The 19106-nt window shown below is 36.9% G+C and overlaps 1 protein-coding gene across 5 annotated transcripts in view; it reads right to left on the bottom strand.

Moving 5' to 3' along the window:
* LOC121437302 (histone demethylase UTY-like) overlaps positions 1 to 19106 on the bottom strand; it is a 161522-nt gene that overhangs the window by 50879 nt on the left and 91537 nt on the right. For all 5 annotated transcript variants that reach the window (XM_041637157.1, XM_041637154.1, XM_041637158.1 and 2 more), the window contains 3 exons: positions 15960 to 16089; positions 14588 to 14693; positions 13733 to 13938 (listed from right to left, as the gene is read on the bottom strand). In XM_041637157.1, the coding sequence (XP_041493091.1) occupies positions 13733 to 13938; positions 14588 to 14693; positions 15960 to 16089 (442 nt within the window). The remainder of the gene's footprint in view (positions 1 to 13732; positions 13939 to 14587; positions 14694 to 15959; positions 16090 to 19106) is intronic.

Genomic DNA, 19106 nt, shown 5'->3' with positions numbered 1-19106 from the left:
AACTGCCTAGACCCATTTGATAGACCAACCCTTAGGTAGGCAGAGTAAACAGAACAGAATGCTGGGAAAAAGAAGCTGAGTCAAGGAGTCGCCATGATTCTCCCACTCCAGACAGACGCAGGTTAAGATCATTCCTGGTGAGCCAGCTCGTGGGCTACACAGATTAATAGAAATGGGTTAGATCGATATGTAAGAGCTAGCCAATAAGAAACTGAAACTAATGGGTCAGGCAGTGTTTAAAAGAATACAGTTTCTGTGTAATTATTTCACGTAAAGCTAGCCGTGCGGGCAGCCGGGGACGCAGCCCCGCCACTCCTACTACAACAAAACATAATAAAGGCAATATACAGCAAGTCAACAGCCAGCATCAAATTAAATGGAAAGAAACTCAAAGCAATTTCATTAAAATTAGGAACAAAACAAGGCTGTCCACTTTCTCGCTGTCTATTCAATATAGTACTTGAAGTTCTAGCTAAAGCAATAAGACAGAAAGGAGATCAAGTGGATACGAATTGGAAGGAAAATTATGCATATGATATGACAATATGCAAAAGAGACAACAAAAATCCTATCGGGAACTCCTACATCTGATAAAATACCTTCTGTGATGTGGAGAGATACAAGATTAGCTAAAACAAAGTCAGTAGCCCTCCTATATATAAATGATCAATGAACTGGGAAAGAAATAAGAAAATCAATACCCTAATAGAAAACATCTTAGAGTAAGTCTAACCAAGCAGGTGAAAGAACTGTATGATGAGAACTTTAAGTCTTGAAGAAAGGAATAGGAGAAGATGTCAAAAGATAGCAAGATCTCCTATTCTGATAGATTGGTAGGATTAACACAATGGAAACTAAGGAAGGAAGGAAGGAAGGAAGATGGATATCTTGCTAAAAGCAATCTACAAATACTATACAAACCTCATTAGAACCCCAACACAATTCTTCACATACTTCAAAAGAACATATGGAAAAACAGAAACCTAAGATAGCTAAGACAATCCTATATAATGCAGTAAGTTCCGGGGGCATCACCATTTCTGACTTCAAGCTGTACTACAGACGTATAGTAATACAAACAATATGGTATTGGCATTAAGGGGAAAAAAAAAGGTAGGGTAGCAACTAAAAGCCCTAGCAAAAGCAGATACATATTCTGAATTGGTCATCTCCTGTGACCAACTGGGTGACTAGCCAACTGCCATCAAAAAGGCTTCATACAACAACTAATAAAAACAGATGTAGACACCCACAGCCAAATATTAGGCAGACTTCTAAAAATGTACAGAAGAAATGAAGCATTGTAGGAGGCAAAGGGCTTAAGAATACCACAAGCAAACCCAAACAACTCAACTTACCTGAGGTCACAGAAGCTCAATCTCCAAATCCACATCTAGGGAGCCTGCAGGCTCCCTTGAAGGCATTAACATAGAAGACAACTTCCTGAATAGAATACTGAGAGCACAGGCACTAAGATCAACAATAAATAAATGGGAACTCAGGAAACTGAAAAGCTTTGGAAGGTAAAGGATACCATCAAAAGCCTGAAGAATGGGAAAAGATCTTCACCAACCCCACATCAGACAGAGGGCTGAAGTCTGAACACCAAAATACATAAAGACACTAGACATAAACAAAAAAATCTCATATGACCCAATTTCAAAATGTGGTACAGCTCCAAACAGAAAATTCCCAATAGAAGAATCTCAATAGTTGAGAAACAAAGAAAGATACAACATCCTTAGCCATCAAGGAAATGCAAATCAAAATCACTCTGAAATTCCATCTTACATGTGTAAAAATGGCTAAAATCAAAAACACAAGTGATAGTTTATGCCGGAGAGGACGTGGAGTAAGGAGAACACTTCTCCATTGCTTGTAGGAACAAAAACTAGTACAGACACTTTGGAAATCAACATGGTAAAATCTCAGAAAATTAGAACTTGATATACCTCAAGACCCAACTATACCTCTATGGGGCATATATGCAAAAGATGCTCGATCATTCCACTTTCTGAACTAAGTTCATAGCAGCATTATTTGTAATAGCAAGTGTAAAGTTCTGCAAAGGTACATAGCAGATGACAGCTAATTAAGTTCGATCCACATGATAAACAACATTTCTGATGGAGGATAAACTCAAAAACAAGGTTTATAAGCCCATTGTCTATGAATACTGTGTGTTTAAGTCTGTACTTCTCTTGTGTAGAATAGCCAGCCTGCAGCAAGCAAGGTAGGCCTTTTGTTTGCCAGCTACCTGGCCAGCAAGGAAACCTGATCTAGCTACCAGATGACACATCAGTAGGGTAAGTGAGTTCCCGACCTGCAGCAGCAGCCCAGGAGACAGAGCACAGACATTCCTCATACCCCTATACTTCCTGGTCTTCCTGCAGGGGCTATTATTACCAGCTACTGGCTCTCTCTTCATACCCCACCCATCTTGCATCCAGAAAACCCCTCCCTTCTGCCTCCCATCTTCGGGCCCAGAACATACCCTAGCTCAGCCTCTTTGGGCACTGGGAACTAGTGCTGAGTGCAACCAGGCAGGCAGGAATCCCTCTGTTTTAATAGCTGGCCTGCAGCAAGCAAGGTAGGCCTTTTCTTTGCGAGTTACATAGAGAGCAAGAAGACCTGATCTTGGTACCAGAAGATCCATCAGTGGGCAAGGAGACCTGATCCTGTAAAACAAGATCCATAGGGGAGCATTCGGAGGAAGAGATGGGCAGGAGCCAACGCAACAATCTGAAAAATTCCTCCAACAATGTGAAAAACAACATGAAATCACGAGAACCCAGCGAACGTGCAAAAGGAGGACTTGACACCTTAACCAAAAAGAAGTAGAAAAAATTGACTTTATGAAAGTGATAAAGGCCCCTAACAGGAGGAAAAAAACTCCATTAAAGAAATGGATGAGAAGAATAAAAAAAAGGTTGAAGAATTGAGTAAATCCGTAAATGATATCCTAGGAAACCAAGGAAAAACAATCAAACAGATAATGAACACAGTTCAAGACTTGAAAACTGAAAAATGGAGGCAAGAAAGAAAACACAAACAGAGGGCTGGCTGAATATGAAAAAGCTAAGTAAACGAATAGAGGTTACAGAACAAGCATAGCCAACAGAATACAAGAAATAGAAGAAAGAATCTGATTCTGAAGATACCAAAGAGAAAATAAACACACTGATCAAAGAAAACAGCAAATCCAACAAATTCTCATCACAAAACATTCAGGAAATATGGGACACAATGAAAAGACCAAACCTAAAAATCATAGGAGTAGAAGAAGCAGTACAGCTCAACAGTCCTGAAAATATATTTAATAAAATTATAGAAGAAAACTTTCCCATTCTAAAGAAAGATATACCTATAAAGGTTCAAGAAACATACAGAACACCAAATAGCCTGGATCAAAAAAAAAATCCCCTTGTCATATAATAATCAAAACACAAAAATACAGAATAAAGAAAGAATATTAAGAGCTGCAAAGGAAAAAGGCCGAGTTACTTATAAAGGTAAACCTATCAGACTTACACCTGACTTCTCTATGGAAACCATGAAAGCCAGAAGGTCCTGGATAGATGTACTGTAGAAACTAAGAGACCATAAATGCAAGCCCAGACTGCAATATCCAGTCAAGCTTTCATTCACTATAAATGGAGAAAACAAATTTTTCCAGGATAAGAACAAAATTAAATAATACGTAGCCACAAATCCAGCTTTACAGAAAGTAACAGAAGTAAAATCACAGCCCAAGGAGTCCAACAATGCCCACAATAATTCAGACATCTAATGACCCTTCTCCAGCACAACTGAAAGAAAGGAAACACACAAACTCTACAACAACAACGAAAAAAATTGACTGGAGTGAACAACCACTGGTCATTAATATCTCTTCATATCAATGGACTCAACTCACCTAAAATAAGGCACAGGCTAAGAGACAGGATACAAAAATAGGATCCAACATTTGATATTTACAAGAAACAAACCTCAAAGTGGTGGAGACCGGCGCGCAGGCCCCAAGCGGTGGAGACAGGTGCGCAGACGCTGTGGATGCGGCATAGTCCAAGCACGAAACAGTGAAGTCCACACAGACAGCTGATTGCCACACTACAATAAAATCAAGTAGGGACCAGGCATGCAGAGTGGTAGGCCTTTTATTGGCGAGGTCCACGGGCGAACGGGGAGCCTGGTCCTGTCCCTGAAGACCCTTCTGAGTGGGGAGAGGGGGACACAGGAAACGGAGCGGGGGCAGGGCCCCCCACCCCATCCCCGCTCCATTCACCCATTTGGCCCTGGATCATTGGGCTACCGGTGGCCCTGTTTAGTTGCTGAGGAATCCCATCAGGAGGGGTGACTGTGTGCTATCCAGGGGCGGACTGTCCCGGAAGAGAGCACAAACCCCCCTGCCTCAGCTCCTTCTGCAGGGCTGTCTTTCTTTTGCACGACCTAGCCCCCCCCCAGCACCCCACCCCAACCCTGCCCTGCTGTATGCTAGGACCAGTGCTCAAGAACAGTTTTAAGCTCCTACACTAAGGCTACCCACCCAGAGCGGTGAGTGTCTGCCTACTGGGCAGGCCTCAGGGTCCCCTGTAAGGGAGCCTGGGTCCGTTCCTGCGCCAGGCTTCCTGTGCTCCTCTGGAAACCCCCACTCCATTCATCCTTTTGGCACTGGAGCATTGGGCTACCAGCCGCCCTGTATAGTTGCTGAGGAATCCCATCTGGACGGGAACGGTTCATGCTTCTACACTGAAGAGATATAACCAGAGAGTCAATCACAGCAAAGACTGGACCAAGACACCAGGCTTCTCCTGGCTCCATTTGAAGGAAGAGATGGGAAGGCGACAATGCAAGAATTCCTCCGACAACCTGAAAGGCAACATGACGCCACCAGAATCCAGGGATCCCGAAATAAGAAGAATTGTACACCCTACTACAGAAGAAATAGAAGATATCGACTCAAAAGTGAACTATATGAAAATAATAGAGGACCTTAAACAGGAGGTGAAAAACTGACATAAACAATGAGAGATTACATACAAAAAGGTAGAGAAAATGAATAAATCGCTCAAAGACACGCAAGAAAACCAAGAGAAACAAGAAAAAACAATCAAAAAGGTTAGGGAAGCGGTTCAAGACTTGAAGAATGAAATGGAAGCAATGAAGAAAGCACAAACGGAGGGAAGAATGGAGATGGAAAATCTGGGTAAATGAACAGGAACTACAGAGATAAGTACTAACAACAGATTACAAGAGATAGAAGAAAGAATGTCAGACACTGAAGATACCATAGAGAAAATAAACACACAGATCAAAGAAAACAGCAAAACCAACATATTCTCATCACAAAACATTCATGAAATCAGGGACACAATAAAAAGACCAAACCTAAGAATAATTGGAGTAGAAGGAGAAGAAGGGCAGCTCAACGGTCCAGAAAATATATTTAATAAAATTATAGAAGAAAACTTTCCCAACCTAAAGAAAGAGGTACCTATGAAGGTTCAAGAAGCATACAGAACACCAAATAGGCTGGATCATATAATAAACAAAACACAAAATGTACAGAATAAAGAATAGTAAGAGCCGCAAAGGAAAAAGGACAAATTACTTATAATGGTAAACCTATCAGACTTACACCTGACTTCTCTATGGAAACCATGAAAGCCAGAAATTCCTGGATAGTTGTACTGCAAAAACTAAGAGATCATGGATGCAAGCCCAGACTACTATATCCAGCCAAGCTTTCGTTCACTATAAATGAGGAAAACAAAATTTTCCAGGATAAAAACAAATTTAAACAATACATAGCCACAAATCCAGCCTTACAGAAAATAATAGAAAAAAAATCACTAACCAAGGAGTCCAACAATGACCACAATAACTCAGACATCTAGAGACCCTTCACCAGCGCAATTCAAAGAAGGGAAACACACAAAACCTAATACTAAAAAACTGACCAGAGTTAACAACCACTGGTCATTAATATCACTTAATGTTAATGGGCTCAACTCACCTATAAAAAGGCACAGGCTAAGAGATTGGATACGAAAACAGGATCCAACATTCTGCTGTTTACAAGAAACACACCTCAACCACAAAGACAGGCACCTACTCAGAATAAAGGGATGGGAAAAGGCTTATCAAGCAAATGGACCTAAAAAACAAGCAGGTGTGGCCACACTAATTTCTAACAAGTTGACTTCAAACTTAAATCAATCAGAAGAGATGGAGAGGGACATTGTATACTCATAACAGGAACAATTCATCAGGATGAAGTCTCAATCCTGAATATCTACGCTCCTAATATAAAAGCGCCCACGTACGTAAAAGAAACATTACTAAAACTCAAGGCAGCCATCAAACTGCACACACTAATAGTAGGAGACTTCAACACTCCTCTCTCACCAATGGACAGGTCAATCAAACAGAAACCTAACAGAGAAATTAGAGAATTAATGGAGGTAATGAAGCAAATGGACTTATCAGCCATCTATAGATTATTCCACCCAAATAGGAGAGAATATACCTTCTTCTCTGCAGCTCATGGAACCTTCTCGAAAATTGACCACATACTCGGTAACAAAGCTAACTTACACAGTTACAAAAAAATATTAGTAACCACTGTGTCTTATCAGATCACCACGGATTAAAGTTAGAATTCAACAACAATGCTACCCCCAGAAAGCCTACAAATTCATGGAAACTGAACAGTCAACTACTGAAGCATACCTGGATTAAGGAAGAAATAAAGAAAGAAATTAAAGTCTTCCTTTGAATTCAATGAAAATAAAGAAACAACATACTCAAACTTATGGGACACTATGAAAGCAGTGCTAAGAGGAAAGTTCATCGCACAAAGTGCCCACTTAAAAAAAACAGAGAAAGCACATATTGGAGACTTAACAACCCACCTGAAAGCTCTAGAAAAAAAAAGAAGCAGACTCACCTAGGAGGAGTAGAAGACTGGAAATAATCAAACTGAGGGCTGAAATCAACAAAATAGAAACACAGAAAACAATACAAAGAATCAATGAAACAAAAAGCTGGTTCCTAGAGAAAATCAACAAGATTGATAAAACCCTATCCAAACTAATCAAACGGCAGAGAGAGAATTTGCAAATTAATAAGATCAGAAATGAAAAGGGGGACATTTCCACAGACACAGAGGATATTCAGAGAATCATTAGATCTTATTACAAAAGCCTGTATAACACAAAACTGGAAAATGTAAAGGAAATGGACACTTTTTTAGATAAATACCATATACCAAAGTTACACCAGGACCAGGTGAACAATCTAAATAGACCTGTTGGTGCGAAGAATTAGAAGCTGTTATCAAAAACCTCCCTACCAAAGAAAGCCCAGGACCAGATGGTTTCAATGCGGAATTCTACCCGAACTTCCAAGAAGACCTAATACCTATACTCCTTAATGTATTTCACAATATAGAAACAGAAGGGTCATTACCTAATTAGTTTTATGAAGCTATAGTTACTCTGATACCAAAACCACACAAAGACTCAACCAAGAAAGAGAATTACAGGCCAATCTCACTCATGAACATCGACGCAAAAATCCTCAACAAAATACTGGCAAACCGAATCCAAGAACACATCTGAAAAATTATCCATTATGATCAAGTAGGCTTCATTCCTGAGATACAGGGCTGGTTCAACATACGAAAATCTATCAATGTAATCCATCATATAAATAAACTGAAAGAAAAAAACCATATGATCATTTCATTAGATTCTGAAAAAGCATTCGACAAAATTCAACATCCATTTATGTTAAAAGTATTGGAGAGATTAGGGATGCAAGGGTCATACCTAAATATAATAAAAGCTATATACAGCAAGCTGACAGCTAACATCAAATTAAACGGAGAGAAACTCAAAGCCATCCCGCTTAACTCAGGAACACGACAAGGCTGTCCACTCTCACCATACCTCTTCAATATAGTGCTTGAAGTTCTAGCAATAGCAATAAGACCACATAAGCGGAACAATGGGATTCGAATTGGAAAGGAAGAAGTTAAACTTTCGTTATTTGCAGATGATATGATAGTATACATAAGTGACCCCAAAAACTCTACCAAAGAACTCCTACATCTGATAAACATCTTTAGTAATGTAGCAGGATACAAGATCAACTCTAAAAAATCAGTTGCCCTCCTATACACAAAGGATAAGGAAGTAGAGAGGGAAATCAGAGAAGCATCACCTTTCATGATAGCCACAAACAACATAAAGTATCTTGGGGTAAGTTTGACCAAGGAAGTGAAAGATCTATTTGACAAGAACTTTAAGGCTTTGAAGAAAGAAATTGAGGAGGATACCAGAAAAATGGAAGGATCTCCCTTGCTCTTGGATTGGGAGGAGCAACATAGTCAAAATGGCAATATATAGATTGAATGCAATCCCCATCAAGGTCCCATCAAAATTCTTCACAGATCTTGAGAGGACAACAATCAACTTTATATGGAAAACCAAAAAAAGCTTAGTACGGCCAAAATAATTTTATACAATAACGGAACTTCTGGAAGCATTACCATCCCTGACTTCAGACTCTATTACAGAGCTACAGTATTGAAAACTGCTTGGTATTGGAATAAAAACAGACACTTGGAACAATGGAATCGAATAGAAGACCCAGATTTTAACCCACAATCCTATGAACACTTGATTTCCAATAAAGGAGCTAAAAGTATACAATGGAAGAAAGAAAGCATCTTCAACAAATGGTGCTGGCATAACTGGATGTCAACCTGTAGAAGAATGAAAATAGACCCATATCTATCACCATGCACAAAACTCAAGTCCAAATGGATCAAAGACCTCAATATCAATCTGAACAAGCTGAACCTGATAGAAGAGAAAGTGGGAAGTACCCTACAGCATGTGGGCACAGGTGATCGCTTCCTAGGTATAACCCCAGCAGCACAGACAGGAAGGGAAACATTGAATAAATGGGACCTACTGAAACAGAGAAGCTTCTGTAAAACAAAGGACACTGTCACTAAGACAAAAAGGCAACCTACTGACTGGGAGAAGATCTTCACCAACCCCTCAACAGACAAAGGTCTGATCTCCAAAATATATAAAGAACTCAAGAAACTAGACTTTAAAATGCTAATTAACCCAATTATAAAATGGAGCACTGAACTGAACAGAGAATTCTCAACAGAAGAAGTTCAAATGGCCAAAAGACACTTAAGGTCATGCTCAACCTCCTTAGTGATCAGGGAAATGAAAATCAAAACAACTTTGAGATACCGTCTTACACCTGTCAGAATGGCTAAAATAAAACAACACCAATGATAGCCTTTGCTGGAGAGGTTGTGGAGTAAGGGGTACCCTCATCCATTGCTGGTGGGAATGCAAACCTGTGCAACCACTTTGGAAATCAGTGTGGCAGTTTCTCAGGAAATTTGGGATCAACCAAAAGCATGGGATAAAAACGGACTGTCTGAACATGGCTGACAATGAGGGCTGATGAGAAGCCAAGGACAATGGCACTTGGTTTTGATCCTACTGCATGTACTGGCTTTGTGGGAGCCTAGCCGGTTTGGATGATCACCTTCCTAGACCTGGATAGAGGGGGGAAAGGACCTTGGACTTCCCACAGGGCAGGGAATCGTGACTGCTCTTTGTACTGGAGAGGGAGAGGGAGAAGAGAGGTGGGAGGGGGAGTGGAGTGGGGGAGGGAAAGCGAAATGGGAGGTGGGGAGGAGGGTGAAATTTTTCAAAAAAAATATATATATACATAAAAGATTTCTCTTGTGTGATACCCTGGACCCCACTATAAAAAGCCATTTTATTTGTCCCATAACATTAGCAATGTTTTCCTCACTTTTGGGACACCATTATTCTTGTGTCCTGAGAATAGAAACATTTCTCTACACACTGTATAATTCTAGCTAATGAAACAAGCCCTCAAAGTTCAGTCTTTGGTCCACAGTACAGTGAGAAATTTCTAAACCTATTTTCTACAATTAGTTAAGCGAGCCTGAGAGTCTCTGAATACAGTTTGCAAGTTATACTTTTCAGATTACTCACAAAGATAGGATTGCAGAAGTCTGGGTTATTAAATCACCATCTTTTTAACAGAGGGACCTGGATCACTTGCCAGTTTCTGTAATCAGAACTAGCAAGAGTTAACAGAGACCTGTAGTCCTCACTGCAAAATTCCTTAGCAACTAACTCATGGCAAAACTTCTCACCTCTGCTTATAGTAAAAAATGCAAGGGTAAGTGATGTATGATGTCCTTCTGTATATGTGTTGCTCTTATTGGTTGATGAATGAACCTGTTTCAACCAACAGTCTAGAAGATGAAAGGCATGTACGGTGTAGGAGGTCCTTCTGTATTTCTGTTTCTTTCATTGGTTAAATAAAGAAGCTTCCTTGGCCTTTTGATAGGGCAGTACTGAGGCAGGAAGACAGATCTGAATCCTGGGAGGAGGAAGGCAGGCAGAGAGGGCCACCATGGAACCAGCTACCAGGTCAGACATGCTGAATCTTTCCTGGTAAGCCACAACCTTGTGGTTCTACACAGATTAATAGAAATGGGCTGAATCAAGAAGCAGGAGTGAGCCATTAAGAGGATAGAAATAATGAGCCAGAACTAGCAAGAGTTAACAGAGACCTGTGGTTCCTCACTGCAAAATTCCTTATAACATACAATTTGTGTGTTATTTCGTGGTATAAGCTAGCCAGGCGGCCAGGAGTCGGGTGCAGCCCACTCCTCATACGACAGTTGGTTGGCAGGAAGCAGCCCGCTACTCATACTACATAAGTAGGAAAACGGAACAGAGATACACAGAGAGAGTAGGTAAATCAAGCAACAACCTAGACCCCAATATTCGACCTACAGTCTGTCCTGCCTATGGGATGTACTAGGTAAGACTGACACATAGATTGTGAGAATGGGCAACCAAAAATTGGTCTAGACTGAGACCCATGCCACAGGAGTGAGCCTACCCTGGACCCAGACATTGATGACATAGAAACCCAGAATAAAACCAAACATCAATGGAAGAAAATAAAAAAAAAAGCTACTGTAATTATGCCTAACAATATAGTGCTATACCCATAGATAGTTGGCTAAGCCATAATCATCAGAGACTCGTCATCCAGCAATTGGTGCAAACTAATACAGAGACCCACAACAGTCAAAGATTAAATGGAGCTCATAGAATCCTGCTGAAGAGAGGAAAGGCTAGTAGGAGTTAGTGAGGTCAATAATATAACAAACTAATCCATGAAATCAACTATCAGGGTTCATAGGGACACATAGAGACTGAACGAATGGATAATCAGGAAGCTTACATGGGACTGACCTAGGCACTCTGCATATATTTTAAAGTTGTGGGAACAATGGCTACCTCTGATTATTTTATGGGCTTTTGGGACCCTACTCCATGCTGAGTCACCTTGATGAGCATTGATAAAAGGGGAGATGCTTAGTCTTACTGCAACCTGAAATGCAATGTTTTCTGGATATCTATGGGAGACCAGACCTTTTCTGAACAGAAATGGAGGAGTTGATTGGAGGAGAGGAACAAAGTGAATGTTGGGGATATGGACTGGGAGGAAATGTGGGAGAAGAAACTGTGGCCTAAATGTAAAATAATAGATACAAAAGTAAATTTGAAGTAAGTAAATATTTCCAAAAGAAAGTGTACTAATGTCTTAAATTGGACAGGGGAAAATTCTTCTTCTGGCACTGTGCAGCATTACATTGTCTCAGGACATTCAAGTAATCTGTGAGGAAAATAGATATTAAAGTAAATTTCAAATGTTATATGACCTTAGGGGCATAAATGCTACTATGAAACAACGGGGATAATCAACCAGATGTCCCTGCTCCTATTATGATTTCTCAAGACTCTGCATCATTATAATTAACTTAAAAAACTGGTATTTCTCCACTGGACTTTGGGAACTCAGTACAGTGCTCCATTGTGGGTCTCTGTCTCTGTTTCCATTAGTTGCTAGATGAAGTTTCTATGGTGATATTTAAGATATTCATCAGTCTGACTACAGGGCAAGGCCAGTTCGGACACCCTCTTTTCTATTGCTTAGGGTCTTAGCTGGGGTCATTTCTCTAGTGTCTGATTTCTTGCTAACCCTATAATGGCTCCCTCAATCAAAATATCTCTTTCCTTGTTCTTATCTCTGTCCTTCCTCCATCTCAACTATCCAGTTCCCACCCTCCTCCCCTTTCTCTTCCACCTTCCATTCTCCCCAACCTCAGCATTCTACTTTTGTCAGGCAATTTTGTTTTTTCCCCTTTCCAGGTGGATCTATATATGTTTTTCTTAGGGTTCACCTTGTTATTTAGCTTCTCCAGGATCATGAATTATATAGGCTCAATATCTTTTGCTTTACAGAAGTTTTCAGCTTAAGCAACAATTCACAAAGATTTCCCTTTCTCCAAATCCGTTACAGCATTTGGTATTTGTTTTATTGACATTCAAAATAAGATGAAATGGTTTACATTTTATAACTGAATTTTTAAACTACTAAAAATAAATATTCTCTGTGAGTTTGAGGCCAGCCTGGTCTACAAGAGCTAGTTCCAGGACAGGAACCAAAAGCTACGGAGAAACCCTGTCTCAAAAAAAAAAAAATGTGTATATATACATATATATATATATACATATATATATACATATATATATGTATATATATATGGGCAATTTCTTTTTTATTTATAGAGTTCTTTATTAACTTTGACAAACTTAGATAATCTTATATTTTTCAGTCTGAAAAATTAGTTGACTATCCTTTAATGAGTATAAATTCCTTTATCATGGAGTATTTTTCTTTTTTTCTCCATTAGCATTAGTAGTTTTACTTAATTTGGTACATGTATTTAAAAATGTGATTTTTTTTTAAATACCTTAAAACATGTCACTTTAAACTATTTGTGCTTTAAGGTTTCTGTTGAGGAACCATTATTTTGATGTGTCTCTGTCTTTATATGAAATGAGGTTGTTTCCCTTTGGCAGCTTTCAAAACATTCCGTTTGTTCTAAATACTTAGTGCTTTAAATATACCATAAGAGGGGTTAGGGTTTAGGATAGAAATAGATCATTTGCCTAGCAAAAGGAAGATTCTGAGAGGAGTTTCTTTTCTGCTCCAGACTACTTACTAGTGGCTATCCATCTTGAACATGGATGGAACAATTATACTGTTCTTACACTATGATTATACTATTGACTCTATTGGAAATCCCTTCTATGGAGTTCTTAATTTCCTGTGTGTATTTATTTGTGGATTTCATGGTGTATATACATGTTCTTAATTTTGACAGTGTACTAGCTAGGTACAGTAGCACACATCTTTAATCCCAACACTTGGAAGGCAGATGCAGATGCAATCTCTCTTAAATTTCATTCCAGCCAGTGCTACACAGTGATACCCTGTGTCAAAACACAACCAAACTTATCAAAGTACTTAAGGTCATGGCTTTGTAATTCTAGTATAGGGAGATAGAGACAGGCAGATCCTTTGAACTCACTAGTCATCCAGCATATTCTGTTCTGTAAGTTCAAAGGTCTTTTCTCAAAGTATAAAGTACACACATTACACAGGCCCATAGACATATAGCGCCAGTGTTAAAAACATACATTAGTGTATCATAGATGAATTGCTGAACAGTAAACTACTTTACTAAAATCCCCTTAACACTCTTCTCCCCAATTTTAATGCAAAATAAACTTACTCTTAATGATTCCTGGAAGGAGCAGGCCTGGTACTGGGCATATTTAGCAATTGTTGTATGAGAACTTTTATTTTCATACCGCCAGATTTTCTTTGTTCCAGAGGGATCCCAGTTTTCATCTGCTGGCTGCAACAATTGTGTCCTCACTTCTACCATATGCTCATTATTAGCTTCTACCAAAGTTTTGGTAGAGAAAAGTCCAAGATCTTCATAAATAAATAATATTTGTTAATTTTGTAAAATTACAGTAAATGAAATGAAAATTTGAAAGACCATAAAATTTTACATTATGGAATAGTATGTTTCTATAAAAATAGTTTCAATCCATTTGGTAGAATTGCAAGAGAGTACCTTGATCTAGCTAGCCATCAAGACAGGTCAAAGAAGTATCTGGTGTATTTTATATTAAAAGTATCAAAAAATACTAAAAAAACATTTTTTAAATACATTTTAAAATATTCTATTATGCAACATAATTATCCATATTCTAAAACAAATGTTCAATTAAAGTAAGCTGTCACCAAACAATATCATTTATATCATGTGTGCTCAAATAAACATGTTTAAGTGATAAATTACTATGAAAAACTTTAAAGAGTAAGTTATAGAAAACAAATACACATGGGCCAAGGTAGAGAGCTGTAGGAGGGAAAAAAGAAAGAAGCAAAGTAGTACTATAAAAACAGAAGGGAGGAAAAAAGAAAAGGGAGTGAGGAAAAAACAGAAGCAATAGAAGATTAAAAAGACAAAAGTAAAGAAACAATTAAAATATTTGATATGATAAAAATAAAGCAACCAATGACTGGCAACTTAAGTTCACTAATAATGAAAGTGCTCAAATATTTTTAAGCTTACCTAACTTAAGAGCTCCAGCAAGGCCTCGAATTACTGTGACAGGGTTTTTTGGGTTGATGCAAAATTGATGTAATGGAGGAAAAAAGGCATCACGCTTATTTTCCAACTGCAAATTTAAAACATTTCATTAGTTCTCAATGTATGCACATTTCATTCTTTCATCAATGTGGCAATATACAACAAATATATTCCAAGCCATTAACATAGTATAGACAATGTAAGTATGATATGTATTGATATGACATTATAGTATTTATGATCATCCTTTCAAGAAATTATAACTTTCTTCTTTTAAATGATAATTTTAAAAGAATTGTAAAAATTTGATTCTCTTTAAATGCTTCTTATCAGTTGCATAACAATAGAACTTCTAGTGATAAGCAAATTTTAATTAACCAAATTTCTTTTCAGCAGCATGTTTTGAATGCACTGACTTCACGTATTTAATAAAATATGTGCTAAATCATGAGCTTAATATCTATAAATTTTTTAAAAGAATGTAAAATGTAAGAAGAACTATTTAGGGCCCCAAAACAACAAATCTTATTTTATGTTTGTTCTCAACATTCTTTGAAAATTTCTACATCTCTGCATGAGTCTCTTTTTCAACACTTTGTATTTAGAAGATTTATGTAATGTGTTAAAAGAAAAGCTCAAAAGGAAGCAATCAATACAATACCCGACCATATGTACACATATAGGGAATGAAAAGAGATATGTAAATCAATGTAGCAACATTGTACTCCCTTAAGTTTATTTATCTAGAACTTTAATCACTTCAAATAGAAAAAAGGGTAGGAAGCACAAATACTGGTAAGGCTATTGCTCTTTTATTTTTCTCATAAAAGGTCTCACTATATATTCCTGGCTGGTCTGAAACTGATCATACACAACAAACTATCCTTGAACATGTGTTCTGCCTCCCTCATTTTCACAAGTGCTAAGAATATAACCATATAATCCAGTAAACATGTTAATTTTACAATCTTTATATTTGATAAACAAGAAATAAAAACATTTTTTGTATTATTAACATTTTATGAAAACCTATAAAAACAGAAACATTACTAATTGCAATGAAATTTGTTTCCTTGATGTCATAATCCAAACAAAATATTTAATTTACCACCTATAAACAAAATTTAGATTTAGAAAATAAATTTAGATTAGAAGTTTAGATTAGAAAATAAATGCTATAACAAGAGCACCTTTTTTCAGATTCAGAAAACAATTTCTGAAATATTCAACCCATTAAGAGTCAAAATTTATAGCTACCAAAAGTCAATTTACACTGTTTTAAATAACTACTTTTTAGTATCATTCAAGTTAGTTCAAACAATTGACTTATTTCTAGTTAATTAATCAGACTCACATAAATACTGGGAGTGGGTGGGTTCAACTTCTCCTTTGGTAATGGAGGGTATGGTGAAGATGGTGGTCTTGGAGGTGGGCATATATCCAGCAGACTATGACTATTAGACAAACCATTTTTACCAAGATTCCTTTTTAAGAAAAGAAAAAGATAACAGAAAACATATAAAAGCTATAAATTGATTTTTAATAAAAGTCAGATTAGTCTTAAGATGTTTCTAAGAAATGAATTCTTACACAATTTTATATTGGTTAGAATTTTCTAAATTCTTTTCTCAATTTCAATATAAACGTGAACTAAACACCCTAACTTTATTCTTTCCTCAAATTCTCTTTAGATTTTAAATATTCACACCAAAAACTTTACAATAGTATTGTCATTATATTTCTTTTCCTACATACTACCAACAACTATTTCCAAAACAGCTTTGTAACCAATCCAAAATCCAAAAAGTTAAGCCGGGCGGTGGTGGCGCATGCCTTTAATCCCAGCACTTGGGAGGCAGAGGCAGGCGGATCTTTGTGAGTTCGAGACCAGCCTGGTCTACAAGAGCTAGTTCCAGGACAGGCTCCAAAACCACAGAGAAACCCTGTCTCGAAAAACCAAAAAAAAAAAAAAAAAAAAAAAAAAAAAAAATCCAAAAAGTTCATTTTTCTGCATCATCAAAATCAAATTTCAGGGCTAGAGAGACTATTAAAGAAATTAGGACCACTTGCTGCTTTTGCTAAGGATCTAGTTTTGTTTCCAATCAGCCACGCAGAGCTTCACAACCACCTATAACTTTAGATCTAAAATCCATAAGCACCAGACATAAACATGGCACAAATTCAAATAGGCAAATACTTCAAAGAAAATAAAAATAAATATATCAGTTGAAAAAATATTGACTTGATGGAGTACTCTGAAGACTCCAAATTCATACCTGAAAATATATTTTCAATTTATTTATTATTTTAAGCATATGATCACTGTGCCTGCATAAAGTATGTGCATGCCTATACTCAAATGACAGAAAGAATGTTTCAAATCCCCTGCAACTGAGCTGACTATAACCACCATATCTGGATACCAAATGCAGATCCTCTGCAAAAGCAAGTTCTCTTCAGGACAGATCGATCAATATAGCCAACTTTTAATAATTTTTAAAGTTATGTTTACAAGTAGTTCTGGTTCACCTTCTTGTATAAGCACTGTACACCTATGTAACTTTGAATTAACTTGTTTCCTTTAGTGAAAAGTATCACAATTGCTAAGTTATTAATTAATAAAAACATGGTAGGTAAAGATTACTTCAAACTCTAAATATTTGGCATAACACTGTAAGACAATATTTCTAAATATGAAGTTAAAAAAATTCAGAAAACTATTAAACTTTTCAAATAATCCAGTAGTCAGGCTTTTAAATTTAGTGTTAAAACTTTGAACATATTAAAATGACAATGGAGCCCAGCAATGGTGGCGCACACCTTTAATCCCAGCACTCAGGAGGCAGAGGCAGGCGGATCTCTGGGAGTTCGAGGCCTACCTGGTCTACAAAAGCTAGTTCCAGGACAGGCTCCAAAGTTACAGAGAAACCCTGTCTCGAAAATAAAAAAAATAAAAAAATAAAAGTCAATAGAGTGGAACTCAAAATATTAAAATTGCCTTAAAGAATTCAAACCTGAGAAATGGCTTAGAAGTTAATGTTATTGCTTGCTCTTCCATAAGAAGTAGTTTCATTTCCAAGAACCCACATGGCAGTTCACAACCATCTATAATACCAGTTCCATGAAATCTGACACCCTCTTCTGATTTCCTTAGCCACCAGTCATACATGTAGTATGCAGACATACATGTGGACTAAATATCAATACACATAAGATAATAAAATAAATTGTGCAAAAAAATAAAAAATAAAAAAATAAAAAATAAAAACCAGCCTGGTCTACAAGAGCTAGTTCCAGGACAGGCTCCAAAAATACAGAGAAACCCTGTCTCGAGAAACCAAAAAAAAAAAAAATAATAAAATAAAAATAAAAATAAAAAAAATAAATAAATTGTTCAGTGGTGGCACATGCCTTTAAAATAAGCACTTGAAAAACAGGAGTCAGGTCTATTATTTTAAGGCCAGTAAAGTCTACATAGTGAGTTCCTGGACAGCCAGGAATACACAGAGAAATCCTGCCTCAAGAAAACCATGAATTAATAATTTGTTTTAATTAATTACAAAAAAACTACTGATATCATTGTTTTGCAATCTAAATTATAGAAAAACGTAATTTAAGGCTTAAGAAAAAGGTTTTGTTTTACAGGAAAAAAGTACATGAACTTAAAGCATGTTTGGTTGGCTGACTGAAAGGTATATTAGAAAGTAATATATTTATTTGTCTACATAATGAGTTCCAGGACAGTCAAGACTTCATAGTAAGCCCTGTTTCAAAACAAAACTAAAAAACCCAGCAAGACATATGGAAATTACTAATAAATAGTCCTTAATAAATATGAGTTACTATAACCACAAGAAAGATACAATGGACTTTTAATTATGAATTAGGTAAAATGTTTTAAAAATTAGAATTTATATTTATCCTGGAATTGAGAAAACAAAAAAGAAATCAATCTAATTTGGCAAATAAAACATAAATATACATAAGAAGCATAAATATCTGGCTGACTGGATAACTCATGGAAGATAACATATAAAAACTGTTGCTGTTTTAGTATGAATACATACAATATATGATTTTAACATAATGATAAAATTATCAAGTACAACATCTAGATGAATGACTATAGTAATGAACAGTACCTAAGTTTATATAAGCATGTAACTCAAATGCTTAATTGTCTTAGAAAATATGCTTTTGGCACATTTGAGCATCCTTTGGTATACCTTTGGTATATATATAACACACGCCCAAAAGTAGTATTGCAGGATCTTGATGTAGATTGTTTCCTAATTTTCTAAGAAATCGCCACATTGATATACAAAGCAGCTGTACCAGTTTGCTAAATTGTACTACAAGGACATATACTCAACTATATTTATAGCAGCATTGTTTGTCATATAAGAACCTGAAACAACTAAATGCCCCTCAACCGAAGAATGGATAAGGAAAATGCAGTACAATTATATAATGTCCTGAAAAAAATAATGACATCTTGAAA

The sequence above is a fragment of the Microtus oregoni genome, unplaced genomic scaffold, assembly GCF_018167655.1.
Source record: "Microtus oregoni isolate MIOR12 unplaced genomic scaffold, Mior012 000051F_ref0000332, whole genome shotgun sequence".
NCBI classification, from domain to species: Eukaryota; Metazoa; Chordata; class Mammalia; order Rodentia; family Cricetidae; genus Microtus; species Microtus oregoni.
The sequence above is the reverse complement of the archived record's forward strand: the minus strand, read 5'-3'. Positions and strand labels throughout refer to the sequence as shown.